This window comes from Pogoniulus pusillus, chromosome 11, assembly GCF_015220805.1.
Source record: "Pogoniulus pusillus isolate bPogPus1 chromosome 11, bPogPus1.pri, whole genome shotgun sequence".
Classification (NCBI taxonomy): domain Eukaryota; kingdom Metazoa; phylum Chordata; class Aves; order Piciformes; family Lybiidae; genus Pogoniulus; species Pogoniulus pusillus.
Window position 1 is genome coordinate 27,376,222 of NC_087274.1, and position 19,862 is coordinate 27,396,083.

Sequence of the window (19,862 nt, forward strand, 5' to 3'; positions counted from 1 at the left end):
GTGGCTCAGGTTGGAAGGGACTTCAGTGATCATCTGCTCCAACCTCTCCCCAGGGCAGGGATACCTCTCAATTAGACTCTGCTGCTCAAGGCTTCACCCAGTCTTGCCTTGAACAACGCTAGGGAGGAGGCAGCCACAACCTTCCTGGGCAGCCTGTTCCAGAGTCTCACCATGCTTGTACTGAAGAACTTCTTCCTAAGATCCAGTCTAACCTTGCTCTCCCTTACCTGCAAACCGTTCCTCCTTGTCCTGTCTCTGGACACCCTTATGAAAAGCCCCTCTGCAGCCTTGTTGTAGGATCCCTTCAGGTACTGGAAGGCAGCTCTGAGGTCTCCCCAAAGTCTTCTCCAGGCTGAACAGCCCCAGCTCCCTCAGCTTATCCTCATAGAAGAGGTGCACTAGCCTTTGAATCATCTTTGTGGTCTCCTCTGGACTCTCTCCACCAGCTCTGTATCCTGCTTATGCTGGGGACACCAGAACTGGAGGCAGTATTAGAGGTGGGGTCTCACAAGAGCAGAGTAAAAGGCAGAATCTCCTCTTGATGTGCTCTCCACACTCCTCTTGCTGCAGCCTGGAGCACCAGATAATCCCATTGTCTGAAATTCACTGGACAAAGAGTATTGCAAACACATTGTTTTGTAACCCCTAAAATATGTCAGTTGCTTTGTAATCTTCAAGATTTAAACTGATGGAAGTATTGTAAAAATGCATGAGCAGACAGCTAAGCCCTGCTGTGGGCTTCACTAATGCATTGTCCCTTGCTGATGGATTTTCAGGGTTACTCTTCTTGGTACTGTTTTAATCAGAAGTTTAACTACTTCAGCAGAGTTGTTTGTGTTTCAAGAGCAAGTATTACTGTAAAGGATGCGCTGCTCAGGTTAAAAATGGAATAGTTATTTGTGTGGGAATTCAGGATTTGTTTCAAATGGAAGAAGTGTAGCTTTCAGTCTTGGTAACTGGATGGTTACTGATGTAGATGCACAGACAATGTTGGCAAAGCTCTGTGGTTCTCATATTTGTGTTTTGTTGTGTAATTACATGGTTTCTTTCCCATCCCTCTACAATTCTGTTTGTTCCCTAGCTTAAATTGTTCCACCCCAGCTGTTTATAAAGCAGAAATAATAACAGCTGCATTCCTGTTCTTATGCAGTAGAATTTAATGTTAACCTTTAGAATTAGAGGCTTTGATCTGATTGCGATGGATGTACGTACCTTAAAGACAACTCAACTGAGATCCCAAACACAAAGCTAGGTCTGAGAGAGTGCTTATGTGAGTTAATCTGGAAAGAGGCATTTATAGGGAATAGATCCTCTGATACATTTTGCTAGGAGAGAATGAAAGGCAGTTCAGCTTTTAGTAGTTTTCTGCAGCCTTCTCATGGCTGTTGTAATCGTCTAAAATAATGGTGTTTATAAACAGTCAGAGCCTTCTCTAGGCTGAATACCCCCAGCTCTCTTTGCCAATCCTCATAGCAGAGGTGCTCCAGCCCTTGGATTATCTTTGTGACCCTCCTCTGGACTCAGTCCAACAGCTCTGTGTCCTTCTTATGTTGGGAAGGATATTCTGAATATTCAAAAATAGGGGAAGGATGTTCTGATGTTCAGAGGAGGATATTCTGTGTCATCAAACCAAATGGTAGCTCTTGGAGGCAATCCTGTATTTTCTTGCCTGCCATACACTTAGCTGTACCTTTGCCAAAAATCTTTGTACCCTGCCTTCCCTTCCACTCCCTGCCTTCTACAGGAGCAATATTCCATCACTAGTATGATCTTAGAAGCTTATTTTCCAGCCTGAGATGTAGACATGGCCACCTTATACCTATTTCTTCTGCTGCTGGTGTCTTCTTTCATGGATGTGGCTCTGTTCAGTGTTTACCTTTTTGTTTATGCACAGGAATCATGCTATTAATTTTCATTTGACTTGATATAAACCCCTCAGTCTTCTGGAAAGTCAGTTTGTTCATTCTCCAGATAACTTCAGTGGCCCTTTTCTGAAACTATTCCCATTTAAATGCTTCATTCTGGGAGATGAATGACCAAAATTTGATGCTGATTCCCTGGTCAAGCTTTTGTCTAATTGAGTGTGCATTTTTCCGTCTCTATTCTTAATACTTCTTCATTTGCTTTGCTGGTTTGTTATTGATTATTAGGCCATAGTGACTTAATGTTTCCAGCTAATGTCTAACTAATGTTCCAGATGATTTGGAACCAGTTGTTACGTGTGTGCTTGTCATTTTCTCCATGTTTTCCCCTCGTGTGCTCTGGCCTTTCTGTTCCTCTGCAATTTCCAGCTAGTAGGCTTCCATCCCCTGCAAGATACTATTATCTAATATCTGAGAAAGTGCTCTTAGGGTCCCATTTGCATTAGTACCATCCACATGTGGGGGTTTTTGTTGGGAAAGAGGTTAGGATAGTGGTGAAGTGTAGATGGTCAATGTTTGTGCCTTAGTACAGGAGATGAGCCATGCATTTGATTTACTTGGATATCTAAGCAGACAGGACAGCTTCTTTTCTGTCTTCCCAGAGTGTACAGTGATCTTAACACAAAATTTTACCTTGTTCTTTATTAAATTATGAACCTAAGTGCCATTAAAAATGGAGTTAGAAGGCAGTGAAATGTGTCATCATCATCATCTGATTAGCAAAGAGGTATTCTTACAAGTCAGCAAATCCATTGAGCAGTAATGGTGAACGATGCCATTTGAATCGTTTTGCATAATGGTGCCAACCCCCCCCAAGAAATGGTTACAGGAAGTGCAGTGTAATTAAAGCCTGTGGAAAAGCTGTCAGGAAAGCCTGAATGATGCAAAACCTTTTTTAATTAACCCTCCCTCACCTAATCCAATTTTGTGAGGCGATGTCAATCCACGATGATGGCAGCAGCGCAGGGCAGCCTGGAGGGAGTTATTAATTCCTTTATGTTGTTTCATAGCATTGAGAGCCCTCTCCATTGACATTCTTTCCTTACTGCTTCTGTTCCTGGACCACAGGAAGCTCTCTTCCCATTTCCCTCCCAGATCCTTTTATCTTCTCAGGGCGTGAGAAGCTCTAACCCAACATATCCCATAGTCAGGCCCTTCAGACCCTCACTTTATTTTAGAGGACAATATATGTTTAGCTGTAGAGAGACACAGAGACTATGCTGTACAAAATGTTTCCATTGTTTCTCCTGATTGTTAACTATTCCAGTTTGTTAGACAGTTATAATCCCAGAGTGGTTTAGATTGGAAGGGACTTTCAAGGTCATCTATCGCCAACCCCCAGTACCATGGGCAAGGACACCTCCTCTAATACTTGCTCAATGCATTTGCTGGAATATGAAGGCTCATAGTATGGCTGGGAATTCCTCTAAGCTAATGGAATATGTTTTCTAGAGGTGTTTGGTTTCTTTGTGCTCTGAATAATTGATAAGGTTTCACCAACCTGCTTCTGTGCACTCAAGCTCCAGGTTAAAGTATCATATTGACTGTCCTAGGTTCACATTGCATTTCCTTGGGAGTACCAACTTCAAGAGTTCCTTAAGGAGCTGGCAGTGAGCATCATCAGTTGTTGGCAGTTGTGTGGATCTGTGCTAGGAAGAGGATTATTTCATTTTGTAACCTGTAGCTGATTGTTAGTGGGGATGAGGGGGAAGCCTCCATGCGTGGTCAAAGGTACATGCAAAGTCCTTTAAGCTAGCACAGCTGCTGAAAACTGTTCTATGTAACTACTTCTGGACTTGTTGACATCAGTTAAAATGTTTTTTCTAAGAGCCCATCCTCTTTCTGTTTCAAAAACTGTATTTGTGCAACTCAGATTGGATTGTTTTGGTTCTTTCTGCCCCTCTGTTTGCAGGCTGACATGAGCCATGTGCTTTGTCACTTCCTCTGTCTTGCTAATACATGAAGCACAACATTTTCTGCCTTCTCGTTTCTGCTTTTCTTGTGCACCTTTCATGTTGTCAGGGAGAAACTGTTGTCACTTGGTCATAGTCACAAACTGCTGCCCTATCAATCCTCTGCTGACTTCAGTTTTGAATGCTGAGAGATGAGGAGGTTGCTCACCTAGGAGGCCAAACAAGCAGGTTAAAAATGGAGTGTAAAAAAATATGTACTTGAAGGGAAAGAAAGGCAATAGTTTGGCCAGTGGTTTCAGGGCATTTGCACTTGCTGTTGGCAGTTAGCTTAAGGAAAAGGGATGATGTAGTTATAAAAGCAATGGGAAAACCCAGCCCTATTCATTGTCCTGGTTATTTTCTGATGACTACACATTTAACTAATATTCACTGTCTGCTAGTTCACCATTTTCACTTGGTAAGAAGAACAGAAAAAGGAATGTTTGGTTTTATTTTAGAGCATCAGTGTGCTAATTCCTTTAATCCTTTGTTGGTTTTCCTCTCCATCTGCCAAATCATAACAGGATAAAGGCTTTCAGAGATATGTTCTTTTGTGCTTTCACTGTGATAGACAGTAGTAGCAGGGTTTAAAGTATCTGTGTTGTAAACTACAGAGGATGTATTGCTGTAGCTCATGCTTTTCACTAAGCAAATGTCTGATTGCTTTTGGATCCCCAGAATCAGTTATCGATGGACTTTGGTTTCTAATCCTGGTTTTTGTGATTAGATTTTTCTGAGCACCTAGATGTTTTTAATTTTCTTTTACAGATTCAGCAGTGGAGTGTTTTCAGAAGAGGATCTTTAAGATCCCATAGTAAATAGTTCTAGGGCATGCAAGCAATCTGGATTTAAAAGATCTCCATCCCAGTGTTTGTGTAGCAAATGTCACTGTTTCCGTTTGGCAGCTACCAGTGAATGAAACACTTTTGTTTGCCATTCAGTGTACTGCTTTGAATTTATACTAGGTTGTTTCAGTGTTTTTTATGTGTCAGTGTAGTAGTGTAATAAAGACTTTCAGAAGGATCATCATTTCTTCACGGCTATCTCAGCAAAATTTACCTTAAGATCGGTCACTGTCCGGATATGTTCTTGTGTGACCTGCTCTAGGGAGTCCTGCTCTTCTGGCAGAGGTGTTGGATTTGGGTGATCTTCAGAGGTCTCTCAAAACCTCTGTGTTCTCTTATTCTCATCTTTCTTTGCTCCAGTGCTGTGGTTTTCTTTAGAGTCCCATGAAAAACATTTGCTCAAATACTGCTGCTGTTCGCTTAAGCTACACGAGCCTTTTATTTGCCTGTGTGTGCAAGGCAATTAAACCTCATCTGCAGAAGGTCTGCCTTCGTAGTGTGAATGTCTGGGATAGTGTTCATCTTTGCTTGTGGATGCTGTATTTTTAAATGTGCCCTTAAAAATCCTTAGGAATCAGTCTCCAATTGCCAGATTTCCAGTTTTCCTCGGCAGCACCTGCCCAACTTTCACCTTAGCCAATAACAATACTCTGCCCCCCCCCAAAAAAAAACCCCAACAGACCTTAGTAAACTGCAAATTAGGAGAGAAGGAAATTTCCTATTAAAATGCATCACTTTTGAGGCTGAATGAAGAAGCTGGAGTCTCATCTTGTTAACAGTGATGAGCCCTGCTACATAGTTTGGATCCAGATTCCTCCTGTATGATGTGTTGTGTCTTGACATCTCTGTGAGCTCGTAAACAGAGTCTTGTTGTGGGTGCCAGTGACAGTCAGAGTCCTGTTGATAAAGAATGTGTTGGCTCCATGGGTATAAGCAAACAGGCAAACATGTTCTGTTGGATACCTTATCTTGTAGTTCAGAGAAGAGGCTGCATAATATTCTTGATGCTCTTCTACACTTCCACTGGGTTTTGGAGTGAGGTTACAAGGGTGTGCAATTAAGGATTGTTCCTTTGGTTAGTGGTATGTAGATATTCAAATAAATAATCCAAGGGATGCCATAATATTTTACAGTTTTGAGCAAAGCAGTTTGCACAAGGCCAACCCAAATACAAATGTAAAATGTAATGAATATTACAAAGCTGCCAGCAAGAAATGCTATAAATACTGCTAAATGTAGTTTGAAGCTTATTGTGATGAGGAAAGATACTGGAATGCCATAGGAGCAAATTCATTCTAAGTTAAACTGCTGTTTTCTAAAGTGAAAACGCATCAGAAGACAGGGAGGAATTTTCCCCACATAGAATATTACAGTGAAAAGAATCCAAAATTTCAGGCACATCATCACAAGTTTTCATGATGCCGTGAGTTTATACATCTGCTTAGCACCAGTCACTGCCTGTGTGCCTACTCTTAGGTTTAAGTTTACACTTTGCCATTTGGCATCAAACAGTTATGTGCATTGCTGAGGCTGATGTAGCTTAACTGACATCTGGGGCCTTTCTCAGGAGAGTGAATGTGGTTATGGGGAAAAGAGAAACACATCAGATTTAATTACTGCAGCACCAGTTCTAGCCATGCAACATCCAAGTGAGGTAGTTCCCTTAAAGCAAAACTTCCTGCAGTTTGTAGAGTGTGATTGAAAAAGTTGGACTTCACAGTAGCAAGCCTTTAAAAGAGAAATGAATCATAGAATCAACCAGGTTGGAAGAGACCTCCAAGATCAACCAGTCCAACCTATCCCCCAGCCCTAGCCAGTCAACCAGACCATGGCACCAAGTGCCTCATCAAGTCTTTTATTGAACACCTCCAGGGATGGTGACTCCACCACCTCCCTGGGCAGCCCATTCCAATGCCAATCACTCTCTCTGGCAACAACTTCTTCCTAACATCCAGCCTAGACCTCCCCTGGCACAACTTGAGACTGTGTCCCCTTGTTCTGTTGCTGGTTGTCTGGGAGAAGAGACCAACCCCGCCTGGCTACAGCCTCCCTTCAGGTAGTTGTAGATAGCAATGTGGTCCCCCCTGAGCTTCCTCTTCTGCAGGCTGCACACCCCCAGCTCCCTCAGCCTCTCCTCATAGGGTTTGTGTTCCAGACCCTTCACCAGCCTTGTTGCCCTTCTCCGGACATGTTCCAGCACCTCAACATCTCTCTTGAATTGAGGAGCCCAGAACTGGACACAGCACTCAAGGTGTGGCCTGACCAGTGCTGAGTACAGGGGCAGAATAACCTCCCTCATCCTACTGGCCACACTGTTCCTGATCCAGGCCAGGATGCCATTGACTCTCTTGGCTACCTGGGCACACTGCTGGCTCATCTTCATCCTACTATCCACCAGCACCCCCAGGTCTCTTTCCTCCTGGCTGCTCTCCAGCCACTCTGTCTTCAGCCTGTAGCACTGCTTGGGGTTGTTGTGGCCAAAGTGCAGAACCCTGCACTTGGCTTTGTTAGCAAAAGCTAGGCCTTGAAAAGTGTGGAGAAAGAGTCCCACTGAAGCTGAGTGACGTGATTTCAAAGATGGTAAATTCTGATAGAACAAATATTGGTCACTGTGAATGTTTTACAGTTAACACAATAAAAAGCTGGGACTCTCTTGCTTTTAGTTAAGCTCTGTCAACTAAGACTGACATGTAGCACATGTGCACTGCAGCAGCCTAACTGATGCCTCATGCTTACACAGTAGCAGTGCTGAATATGTAGGATGTGTGACTTGAAACTGGGAAAAGTCAGAACTCCGGTGATCTGTGTATGCAGTTTTACAGGGGCTTGGCAAATGACCAACTCATGTTGAAGTTGTGGTCCTGTTATAGGTTTGCAAATCCATCTTCTTGGAATTCTGTACCTAGGGATATTATTTGAAGGTATCTGTGCCAGCAGCCACCCTTTCACCCATTAGATGGTCCAGCCATGTAGTAGGCATCTGAAATAAGAATTTTAAAAGGTTATTTTATCAAAGGAATTGCAGTTTATTGCTATCAATGCTAAAAGTGCCTATATGAAAACTATGAGTAGACTCCTGACATGAGATTGGGAATAGATTTCTTCTGAGGTATCTGCTGCTTTCACATTGCTTTTGGCAGTGGAATAATACTGTGTCATAGTGCTGGTGCAAAGTGGATTAAAAAGTGGTCCTAAAGGTGGCAATCATGGGCACCAGAAGTGAAGAAAAGTAGTTCTGCATTCCCGCTGTCACTTATCTTGCAGCCTATACTGCTGGGTTTTCCTAGGGAACAAACTGGTTTCCACCGAAGAGACAGCTCAGGAAATAGGTACAGAGAAAGTCCCACACTCACAGGCTTTTTTCCAAAGAAGTTCTTTACCCTGAGGCAGTGGAGCACTGGAACAGGTTGCCCAGGGAGGTAGTGGAGGCCCCATCCCTGGAGACATTCAAGGTGAGGCTTGATGGGGCATTTTGGTCTGGAGAAGAGAAGTCAGAGAAGGGATTTAATAAATGTTTATAATTATCTGAGGACTGGGGGTCAGGAGGGGACAGCAGGCTCTGCTCACTTGCTCCTTGTGATAGGACAAGGAGCAATGGATGTAAGCTGCAGCACAGATGTTCCACCTCAGCACAAAGGGGAACTTCTTTACTGTGAGGGTCACAGAGTGCTGGCACAGGCTCCCCAGAGAGGTTATGGAGTCTCCTTCTCTGCAGACTTTCAAGGCCCATCTGGATGCGTTCCTCTGTGACCTGAGCTAGATTATGGTCCTGCTCTGGCAGGTGGTTTGGACTCGATGATCTCTTTGGGCCACATTCTGTGAGCAAAGACACCTTGTTGATGATGTCCCTGCTTACAGCAGGGGACTCGGACTAGATGACCTCTAAAGTTCCTTTCCAACACAAACTACTCTATGATTCTGTGGAATTCAGCTGCTGTCACTGTGATGAGCAATGTATTAAGACTAAAGAAGTAAAATAATAATAATACGTTTTTTTTTCTCTGTTTTGTTTAGGGTGCAAAATTTGGACATGCCATGGGATTAAATCAGGCTCCTCCTCCACGTTCTTCTGTTCGAAGGTCATTTGGAAGATCCAAGCGGTTTAGTATTACTCGTTCTCTGGATGACCTTGAGGTAATCAGTTTGCACTTGAAACTGTGTCCTAGAGAGGAGCTTACATTAATGAAATAAAAGTAATATCTGTAGTAGGATAAAGCTACTAATCATCACGTGACAGTTAGGTGAGGGGAAAACAGATTTCAGGTATCTCCTGACCCTTTCAGTGTTCCTTTAACAGTTTACATGCAACAAGATAGTTTGGCTGATCAGAATGTTAATCGTGTTAGAAATCATTCTATCATCATCATATAAAGAAAGATAAAAGGTCATCATATGAATTGTTTCATTCAGCTGATGGTCATTGCATTGAGAAAATTTTGGGGGTTCAAATTTGTGGCTGGAGCAGGCTCTTTACACACCTTCCTAAGGACTTGCCAAGTATGTATTAATCTTTAAAAATACTTCAGTATTTTGTTTCTCCTTGAATGTTAGCAGCTGAGAAAAGGTAATTCTTCATCAGCTTGGTGTATTGGCCATTGGTTATGGTGGTTTTGAGTATTTCTGAGTATAATATGATAGTGCTAATTCACAGCTGGTATAACATCTGCTGATGCCTAGGCCTCAGTGGCCAAACCTCATTGTTTTTGGTGAAAACAAGGAATGAAAAGCTACCTGAATTTAAAAAGCTGCTCCTCCTGCTCTGTTGAAAGCCTCCCTCAATCAGCTGTAGGTACTTCTCTTCTCATGTCTGCTTTGGAAAAAGCTGACCCATAGTGATGTGAAGGCAAATGGAGAGATTTCCCCCTCGCTTCATTATCCTGCTTATCTGGAAGAAGGTTTGTTAGGGAGAAGCAAAACTCTGCAGAGCTCTTGGCATAGGAACCATGTAATACATATACCACTCTTCAGCATGGGTGGGAACGTGGCACACTCTAAATGGGAGGGAGGTGTTTGAAAAGCAGTTGAGATAGGAGGAGGAAAGAAGGAGATACTCTTGAGTTTCTTGCTGTGGGAAAAAGTAAGAAGAATGGCATTTCACTGAGTCTGAAGCAAAGGAGAGGAGAGCTCAGTGCACTGGATTCTTAGGAAACGGAGTATGTGAAAGGAGTTTTTGGTGTGCTTAGGGCATGCAGGTAGGAACTGTAGTTATTTATTTCTCAGTTGTTTTAAAGGACAGTTTTTACTGTTAACTATTTCTGTGTTGTTTTCTGAAGCTTTTAAGTGTCTTGCTTTTTTTTTTATTTCCCCTAATCATGGAAAATCCTTTTTAACTTCTTTGCACTCATCATTTTAATACAGTAAGTGCACAACTGTAAACATCAGAGCAAGATCTTCTGGGTAAAGCCATTTGGGAGCTCTTTAGCTAGATCATTCTTAATCAGAATGTGGTGATTCTTGTATGGCTTTTATAACTTATCTTACAGGTTTAGACAGTTTCTGGTCACAGCAAGAGTCAATCCTCTTGTCTGACAGCCCAGTGCTGGTAATTCATTTGCAATAGGAAAAAAAATGGTTCCTACCATGTTTACCCAGACTCAAACTTCATCCAGACTGTGTGCACATCTCACATTTTCAGAGGGAGTTTTAGACACCAAGGATAATTTCTGTTGTTAGAGCCATTTTACGTGACGTAGGTTAAAATAAGGACTTGGTACTTCCTATGAATTTCAGAAAGATGGTGTAGCAATTGGCCTAAAAATTGAATTTTCCTCTCATTATGTCTTAGTGATATATAATTTGAGTAGCAACAACAGGAGGGATTGAGAGGCTCTTTGTGTTACCTGACTTAAAGCTGTTACTTTGGAGGGGTTAACTGATGTAGTAGGGTATGACATGAACTGGACATCTGTGTTAAAATCTGTATTGGGAGGAATGCCCTTACTATGTGGAGCTGTTTGGCTGTGGATGCTGTTAGTTGCTTCTTTTCATTTAGAAATCTCTATTTTTCTTCCCCTTGCATGCCATAAGAGAATGCTATCCTAGCCACCAGGAGAAATGCCAACCCAGAGAAGAATTTCAAAACCTTGCTGAGGCAAAGTAAAGAAGCTGAACCTTGCTACTGCAGTGCTTTCCCCAAGTACTATTAAACTAAGGGTAGTAGAATACAATGTTGTTAGCACATGTTTAGATTATTCCAGGACATCTATTTAGAGTTGCTGGAAGAGGAAATAACAATACCAGGAAATTCTTAGAGACTCCACCTTTGGAATAATGATGATATTACACAGGCTGCATGGTGGCTTTTGTGTTGTCTCTCGTTACCTTAGCAGAACGGATAAGCTACTAACCCAGGCATAGAGTTGGAGACTTCACATGCTGCTTTGAGCCTGTGAGTTTGATTCCTTCTGGTCTTGTAAACTGAGCAGGTTTAAGTATGCTCCATGCAGTTTCTTTTATGGCCATATACTGAATGCTGTTCCTTTGCTTATGGATCTGAAGAAGACTCTATTTGGATTGTTGTTTATGAAAGCATGAACTTGCTTCTCTTGATTTGAAGCTGCCCTGTGCGTATGAAGAGCTTTGCTTTCTTCTGCCATAAGGTGGCATGATTTCTTTGCAGTTTGGTTTGGGTGTTTTGAGTCTATCCAAGAACACAACTGACTTCTGTATGTATCTCCTTTAATAACAGCAACGATTGCAAGAGAATATTTCACATGTTGTTGTGTTAGATTATAGTTGGTTATACATGATGGAGATTTAGCTGTAATGATACGGGGCTCTGAGCAACCTGATCTAGTCTAGTGTGAGGTGTCCCTGCCTATGGCAGGAGTGTTGGAGCTAGGTGATCTTTGAGGTGCCTTCCAACCCTGACAGTTCTCCGATTGACTCCTTTTCCTCCCCAGCATTTTCCTCTTAACCTCTAGAAGCTGTATTGTACAGAGAAGGCAGACAAGTTTGTAGAATTAACCTAAGCACAAATATGGGCTGGTTGAGGAGTGGCTTGAGAGCGGTGTGAGAAGGACTTGGGGATGTCAGCTGATTAAAAAAACTGCCCAGGAGCCAGCAATGGTCACTGGCAGCTCAGTAGGAAGCTGTGTACTGGGCTGCATCCAAAGCAGTGAGAGCGGCAGGACAGGGAGGGGATTCTGCCCCTCTGCTCTCCTGAGACCCCACCTGCAACTCTGCCTCCAGTTCTAGTGCCCCCAGGATAAGAGGAGCTGCTGGAGCAGGTCTGGAGGAGGCCATGAAGGTGGTCAGAGGGCTAGAGAACCTCCCCTGTGGGGACAGGCTGGGAATGTTGGGAGCCTGGAGAAGAGACAGTTTCAAGGGAGGTGTTAGAGCAGCCTCCCAAAAGCTGTGGGGTGCCTACAAGAAAGCCAAGAAGGGACTTGCTACAAGCCCGTGTAAGGGTGAGACGGTGGAATGGATTGAAGCCTGAGGAGGGCAGATTTAGACTGGAGCGTGGGAAGGAATTCTTTATAGTGAGAATTGTGAGACACTAGAACAGCCTGTCCTGGGATGTCATGGATGCTCCTCCATGGAGGTGTTCAAGGCTGAGTTGGATGAGACCTTGAGCACCCTGGTCTAGTGGAAGGTGTCCCTGCCCATGACAGGAGGGTTGGAACTGGATGATCCTAAACCATTCTGTGAATATTTGAATACCATCTTTGTGGGGTGTGTGTGTCAAAAAAGACCCCATCCAATGAGACCTGCTGCTCTGCTGAGTTGTTGCAGGGAGGATTTGGCTGCAGATGCTGATCACAGATGCTGATCTCTGCAATCTGACCACCTTCAGTTAATTCTTTTAACCAAAAATCAGGATGAAAGAAGATGGCTGCAGCAGTTTTTATTCTCATTGTATTTTGCAGAGACCTTTAAAGCTATATCCTTTACAAATGAGCCTTTCTTGAGTGTAGTGATGTTTTCAAAGTAGGAATGTATTGCTTTCAAAAATCAGTGTGAGGAATTTTGTTAGAAATGTTCTCTCTTAATTATAACCATTAATAATGTAGTACTATTAGCTGTTATTATAGATAATAATGCTTGATTTTTTCTTTCTGTTTTGTTAATTCCACTGAAGCTTTTTTTTCTCCCCCTTGCATTTCATTTGCTAATTGAAAGCACAAACACATCTCCTTGGTATGAGGTTTTTCTCCTAATGAATGACATGTCTCTGCTGGATATTAGCTTTGGCATCTGTGGGTGGCAAAAACCTCTAAATGCTCATTTGACTTAATAATGAGTTTTTAAGTGGGTACCTGTCTTTTGTTTGACTGATTTAAATAATCAGACAAAGCTTGCATAGGGAGATAATAGCTTGTATTAGACCAACTAGTATACTAGGGAAAATCAGACAAAAAGAGCTAAACATGTCCCAAACTTTTCCTACCCTGTCAGTTGAGCTAACAAAATATTAACTCTTCCTGCAGAGCTTGCTCTGTGCACAATTTTAGGTCATCACCACGGCCACCAAGCCACCACTATGACCAGTATAATTCTGTGATTTAATCAAGAGGCTTCTTCATTCTCAGCTTATAACTGTGAGTTTCAGTTTTGAAAAGAATGTATAACTTTGTCTTGGGTTTCAGCATTTTGTTTAAGCTATGGTAACTCAAAGGCAGGTTGGATGGAGCTTTGAGCAAGCTGATCTAGTAGGAATTGTTCCTACCCATGGCAGGCTAATTGAACCAGAGGGTGTTTTAGGTCCCTTCCAAACCATTCTAGGAACTTGTGATTCTGTGCAAACTTGCTGTGGGCTGCCAGTATACACAGGTTCTCCTGGGTGCTTACTGTCTTTGGTATTGCATCTTTTACAACAGTTTTATCTTAATTTTTCTCCAAGATGTAACTGACCAATTTTTGCTGTAACTGACCAAGTTTTGCTGGCTGCCTTCAAGGAAGGTTGAGAACAGGCCAATTGTGAAATAAAAGTGCATACAGGAATAAACCCCTTTTTCTGTATGTTAGAACCTGTGTATTTTTGGCATACTATTAATGGAATTCTTAAAGGTCTGCTTCTGTCTCATCTATGGATATTATGAAGTCCAAATGCTACTGCAGTCCAGCCCCTAATTCTGCTGTTTTGGAAGCCTCATGGATCTGCCACCACAGCCTAGGATCTTTGTCTCTCTTTTTGCCTTTGCTAGAACCTGTCTGCTCTGGCTTGGTGATGCAGCAGTGAAATGACAGATCCCATTCCTCAGACTCTGCCAGCCAGGACACAGTATTATGTACCACAAGTCTAAAAAGATTGCCTATCTATTTTGTTAAGTTTCCTTCCATTTATAGACTTCATCATGGAGAGTTCTTACGATCTTTGTGCTGTTTTGTAAAGTGTCTTGACACCCTGAAGGTGTCCAAGGCCAGCCCTTGAGTAGTCTGTTCTACTGGGTCCACAGCAGGGGGTTGGAATTTAGATGATCTTTAAGGTTCTTTCCAATCCAACCCATTCTATGAAAGATGGGTTGGTCACCAGAGGAGTGCAGTTGTGTGGAACAGCTTTGCTGTGAACTGGAGATACTCATTTCTAGATGGCATCCAGAAGGTTAGACTCTGTGATTTATTGTTATTTCCCCTCTCCACACACTGGTATTAATGAGATCTGGTATTGCAGTTGGTACAAGTACCACATTTTTTGGTAGTTTGCCTGTCTACGGTTTTCTCCTGCTTTTGGGGCTGTTTTCCTTATTTCAGATTCTGGAAAATTTTGCCATGTAAATTTGCATGTGAAAAGCCAAGCAGTCAGAGAATGTGCTGAGAGCTGGATCTCATCTCTGCTTTCTTTGTGAGGTGCATATGGCAGTGCTTATCACACGGTGCTCAGCCCATACTTCAGTGCCAGAGGAGAAGCCAACAGTGTTGCCTAGGATGGATTCCATAGGGAATTCAGTCTCCATATGTGCAAAGTCAGTTGGCACTGTATTTCTTCTGGAGGAAGCTGTCAGTACATTGTCTGACCCTACCACCCAAGTGCTGTCCGAGCCTTTTAGCCTCTGGGCTTGGCTCTTCAACACAAGCCAGTTTCTATCACAGAACCAGAGGCAGTTTCTGCTTTCAGGAACTAGATGTGGACCTGTAGTAGCCTGCGTAAAGCCTCCCACAGCACACCTTAATTCTTGTCAGTAACCAGATGTGTGATTAGGTGGATGCAGGTGAATTCTCAACATCTTGGATGCAGTCACATCTGTGGAACTACATGTCAGCCCAGCATGAACAGCTTCAAGAACCTACCTGAAGCTGCAGAAAGGTCATATCTCTTAGTTCTGGGTTTGGCTATGTTTTTTTCTGGTTTTGTTGAGCCAAAACAAAACAGCCAACTGGGACTTTTGGTGGGTGGACAACTCAGAAGTGTATTTCTCCATAGCTTTGGGTACCTAGTGTCTTTTAAAACCTGGGCTTACTTTCTGTGGACTGAAACTGTTCATTCTTCTGGGTCTAACCCATGAGCCACATGATATTAAGCATAATCATAGCTCACTGGGCTGAGGTCTGCTACTGAAATCCAGAATTATTTGCTGCTTGAGGCTGGCCCTTGCTTCAGTTTCTTATGTTACAGTTGTCAATTCCAAAGCATCTGTTAAGGCTCCTCCCAGGAAGGCAAGCAGTGAGGTGAAGTCACTCAAGGTAATAAGGACAGGAGCAGTCTCTGAAGATTAGAGCAGGCTGCTTTAATGAGGCTGAATGACTGGACAACAAAATGACAGATGAAAATGTATGCAGATAAATGTAAAGCAGTGCAAATGAGGCAAAATAGTCCTAGCTCCATACATCAAATGGTAGATATGTTTTGGAGCTGTTTCTTCTCTGCAGTGTGGCCTTCGAGTTATAAGGGATTGCTGCATGAAAACATAAGCCCAGAAGAGTAGCAATGAAACAAAATCTTGCATTATGAATTGTTAGGGAAGGAACGGAGGGACAAACCCCCAACCCACAATGCTTCCATTGTGTGCAGCTGTGATTTGCCCACACCTGTTCGGAGTAGAAAAGCTTCAAAAAGGTGTAAGAGTAAAAGAATCCCAGGTGGCACAGATAAAGTCGCTGGGGTTGGCTGCTCCCTGTCTCCTTCGGGACAAGAAGTCAGCACTGTTAATTAAAGGTAGCCGGAGCCAGGAGCAGAGCAAACAGACCGCGATTGTTCATGCAGGAGGTGAGTCGGGCTGTGGGTGCAAGAAATTTGCATGTCCTGGGGGGAAAGTGGACAAGTATTTGGAAAAGAGAGCCACTGGGGATTATTAGGGAGACATGCCACACCAGGTTCAGGAAATCTCCCAGGCTCCAGGTATTTTTAGTTCAGGAGAATGAAATCAGGGAAACGTCCTCTGTGTTGCCCTGTGCTGCTCGTTGGAAGGCGTCCATGGGTGGTGGCCACTGCTGGAAACAAACTGGGTTTGATACACCCAGGATCTGAAGAGCCGAGGATGAGCATTGCCTCTCTTTAGCTGTGGGATTACGGATTGTAGTCTGGGCACAGGAAGCTGTGTTAGCTTTCACTTGGGGGAAACTGGTTTGTTTGTAAAGTAGAGGGCTCGCCTACCGTAGGATCTCCTAGCACCGGGGAACTGCCCAGGGCGCTGGCAGCAGTTGGTGCTGGTGCTGCAGCTCTCTGAGGGACAGGGCATCGGCAGCTCTGCTGGTTCGAGCTGCTGCTGCTGCTGCTGCTGCAGAGCAGCCCATGCCGGCCCCCGGTGGGAATGAGGAACTGGGTGACTGGTTTCGTGCCTCTCTGTTCCTGCCCTCCCTCGGCTGCTCTTCCTGTTACCTGGTATGTCTTTGGGCTGTGCTCCGTGCTAGTGGGGATGAGGAAGGGATTTTGCTCTGTGAGACTTGGTTTAAAGTTAGGGGAATGAATTAGAGCCTTTTTTGAATGAACTGAATTGGTGTTTCTAGAGGATAAGCACAGGCTACATACAGCACAAGTGACAGCAGTGGAGGAGCAATCTGTGGGTTGTTTCTGATCCTGTCTCCGTGCTCCATCTCCTGGGATTTTGGCTGGGAGGTGGTACTATTTAATTTCCACTGTCCTCCTGGATTTAGCAGATCAGCGAGATGAAAACACAGAAAGAGGAGTCACTTGTGGAGCTTTAAGGAGATAAGCTACCACTTTTTATTCAGTATTAAATAAAAATATTTAATCTGCTCATCTGGTACTTAAAGAAACACACGAAAAATCCCATCCTCCACTCCCCTCCGGACCGAGGAGCTGCAGGAGGACAGCTTTTAACCATTAATTGTTGGGTAGAAAGTGTTGGCATTTCCCCCCCACCCTGAAAATACAGAGGTACTGCTGGTCTGTCTGGGGAGGAGGTGTGGTACTGAAGATTAGGAGCATCATATTTCACTTGAAATGGGATCCTTGTGCCCTGCTTACTCCAAAGAACACGTTTAGGTAGGATGAGATAGGTTGCATAATATGCATACATGTGATTGTAATCATTCCGAGACACGCACCCACATGCCAGAAACTGAAAGAAATTCCCTTTAAGTCTTACAAGTTTTAACAATTATTCTTATCAAAAAAGTTGTTTGGGTTTTTTTTTTTTTGTCTGATTGTTTGTTTGATTTTTTAGGTTAGATTTTAAGTGTTTTTAGTAGGGGTTGATGACCCAGTTCATTCTGGAAGCATACTCATGGAAGGGGAACGCGTGAAAAACGAGAACGCTTTGGAGAAGAAAATGATGTTGACTCAATGCTTCAGCAAGTTTGGACAAACCTTTAAGAGAGAGTCCTGCAGGCCTTTACCGAGGGCATTTTCCATGAGCAGATTCCTCAGCAGCACGCTGTTGTCTTGACAGAAGCTTTATTGTTACACAGGACCTGCCTAAACACCATTTTAAAAGCTGCCTGTTCCTTTTGATGAGAAGATACAGAACCAGTCTGGAGGGCGGAGAATGTGCTGGGGAGGGAGGAGAATGGGAGAGGTGTTGATAGGGCAACAGACAGAGAAGCCTCATTTTTTTGCTGGACTCTGGAAGAAGTAAATATGTCTTCAGGAAAAGCATAATAATAAAAGTGGAAGGGATTCTTAACAATGAGCTCTTAACCTGTTTATATACATGGAGAAAACTTTTACTGATAGTCAAGTGTCTGTAAGTATGAAGTTTTGTTTGTCTAAAGCCAACAGAAATCAGGTTTAATGAGTAGCCTTCCAAGCTAAGAAATCTTGCAGTGCAGTGTGATAAATAATGCTTCTAAGGATTCAATGAGGTTTGACAGAGACAAAGTTCGTAAGTATGAGCCTTTCAGTTGATTTTTCTCTCTAAGCTCTGTTATGAAGTTAACCCTACGCCGGTTTTATAGACCTGTTGGAGATCTCTTTTTAGCACTCTGTCGCTTTTTACACGTGGACTGAGCACAGCAGATAGGCAGAGAACTTCTCTAATTAAGCGTGTTGTAAATCTTTCCCTTCATTTTCACTGTGCTGGCACATGTGTGGCAAGAATATCATCTTAGGGTTGCGTTACCTTCCAGTTGTTGCAGTCTGTTTTTGTGGTGTACAGTTGAAGCCATGGGTTGATTTTATGCTGTTTTTTTGTCTCCTTCCAACTGGATTTTTATCCAATAAAACAGAATCCAGATGGTGTGAGTTACTGAAACAGCTGAAAGTAAATGAAAATATTGACTGAATAGAAAATTTCTGAGGTGTAGAGAGTTCAGACCAGTTTTTGCTCCTTGTTGCTCAGAAAACATGTGTTTTGTAAGTAAAAGTCGTAGCTCTGTTGGCAGTTTTTGATGTTATAGTCTGCTTTTTTTTTATGCCTGTAGAGCTCAGAGTGTAGTTGTTGGCGATTTTAAAAGCACAGGAGCAAAACTAGCAGTTTTGAAAAGGAAAAGGGAAACAAACAACTGGAAGGCTCAGGAAGAGATGTTTGCATTGTTTCTTTAAAAATGAGGAGCTTTTACGTTTGTTTTTTGATCCTTTGCTTCTCAGGCTCCATGCGTAGCAGTAGGAACTTTAGAGACGGCTTAACGTGTTTTGGTTATGTGTCACTTAATCATATCCTCCTTAATATGTAATTGAGTTTTAATTTACTCCTGGGCTGCAAGTCACCTTCCATCTGGATGTGCAAGTTACACTGTTTCTGCAGGTTTTTATTAGTGGGGAGAATTCAGTTGTCTTAGAAATGTGGATCAACAGGAGGAAAAGAAAAATAAGTATTTAAACCCCAAGTGTGCTTTCTATAATCAGTTTACAGACAGGCTCTAGGGATGTGTTTTTCAAACGCTGCAACACGTCGAAAATGAAGTATTCGTTTCTGGAGCAGATTTCTGGATGGCAAATCTTGCTGAACTTCACCCTGGGAAATGAGTGCGTGAGGCTGAGCAGTGCAGGCAGTCAGCAGAGGGCACTTGGAGCAGCAGTTTGCAGCCAGCCGCTTCCCTTCACTGAGGTTGTTCTTTGGGTTTGAGGAGGCAGCTTGTGTTTCACTTATTTGTACAGGAACACATTCCAGATAGTTTGGCTTGCAAAATGTGTTCATTTTTTTCTTGTTTGGGTTTTTTTTTTTGGTGGGATAGGTGGGAATTTTATCTTTAGAACTGATTGGGGGGGGGGGGAGGGAACTGCAGTGTTGTAAAGAAGAGAATCCCCTCCTGTAATCTGCAGCACACCTGGGGTCTGTTTGTTGTTGAGTGAATGACAAATCATTGACAAAGACATATCAAGTTTTGAGAATTAGGAAGAAAACCGATTTTTATTTTTATAGCAAAGCTTAATTTGTGAGCAGGCTTTTTGATGTTCCTGCTTTTTTATTTCAATAACTAAGGTCAGTGAGCTACATCATGTCCTTAAGAGAGATTTTGTTTTCCCTCCAGCTCTCGTGCAAGTAGTTGTTATTTTATTTCATATGAGATAAAAAAGATACTTGATGAGATTGAAGATTTTGGGGGTGATTCTTTTTTCCTTTTCATGGTGCATTCTGCCAGTGTTAAAATCAACTTGAGGAATTTGTGTGACTAGGAGCTGGTCTAGGAGGGGATTGCCTCTTCCTAGTTGTGTGTGTGTCTTCTTTTAGGAGTCAGAGATCTATTAAATCCTATTCATCTTTTGGCAAGTTTAAACTTAACCCAGGTTTACTGTCCTTCTGTCTTTCTCCCAGGCTTTTATTCCTCTGCAAACAAATGTACAAAAGAAAAGATGAGCAGGA

The 19,862-nt window shown here is 42.9% G+C and overlaps 1 protein-coding gene across 6 annotated transcripts in view; it reads left to right on the top strand.

Annotated features, from left to right (window-relative positions):
• RGS12 (regulator of G protein signaling 12) overlaps positions 1-19,862 on the top strand; it is a 95,135-nt gene that overhangs the window by 10,300 nt on the left and 64,973 nt on the right. For 5 of the 6 annotated variants that reach the window (XM_064151608.1, XM_064151609.1, XM_064151610.1 and 2 more), the window contains one exon: positions 8,734-8,853. In XM_064151608.1, coding sequence (XP_064007678.1) covers positions 8,734-8,853 — 120 coding nt within the window. Of the gene's footprint in view, positions 1-8,733; positions 8,854-17,708; positions 17,805-19,862 lie in introns of those variants that run through there. The other variant, XM_064151615.1, reaches the window with a different exon arrangement.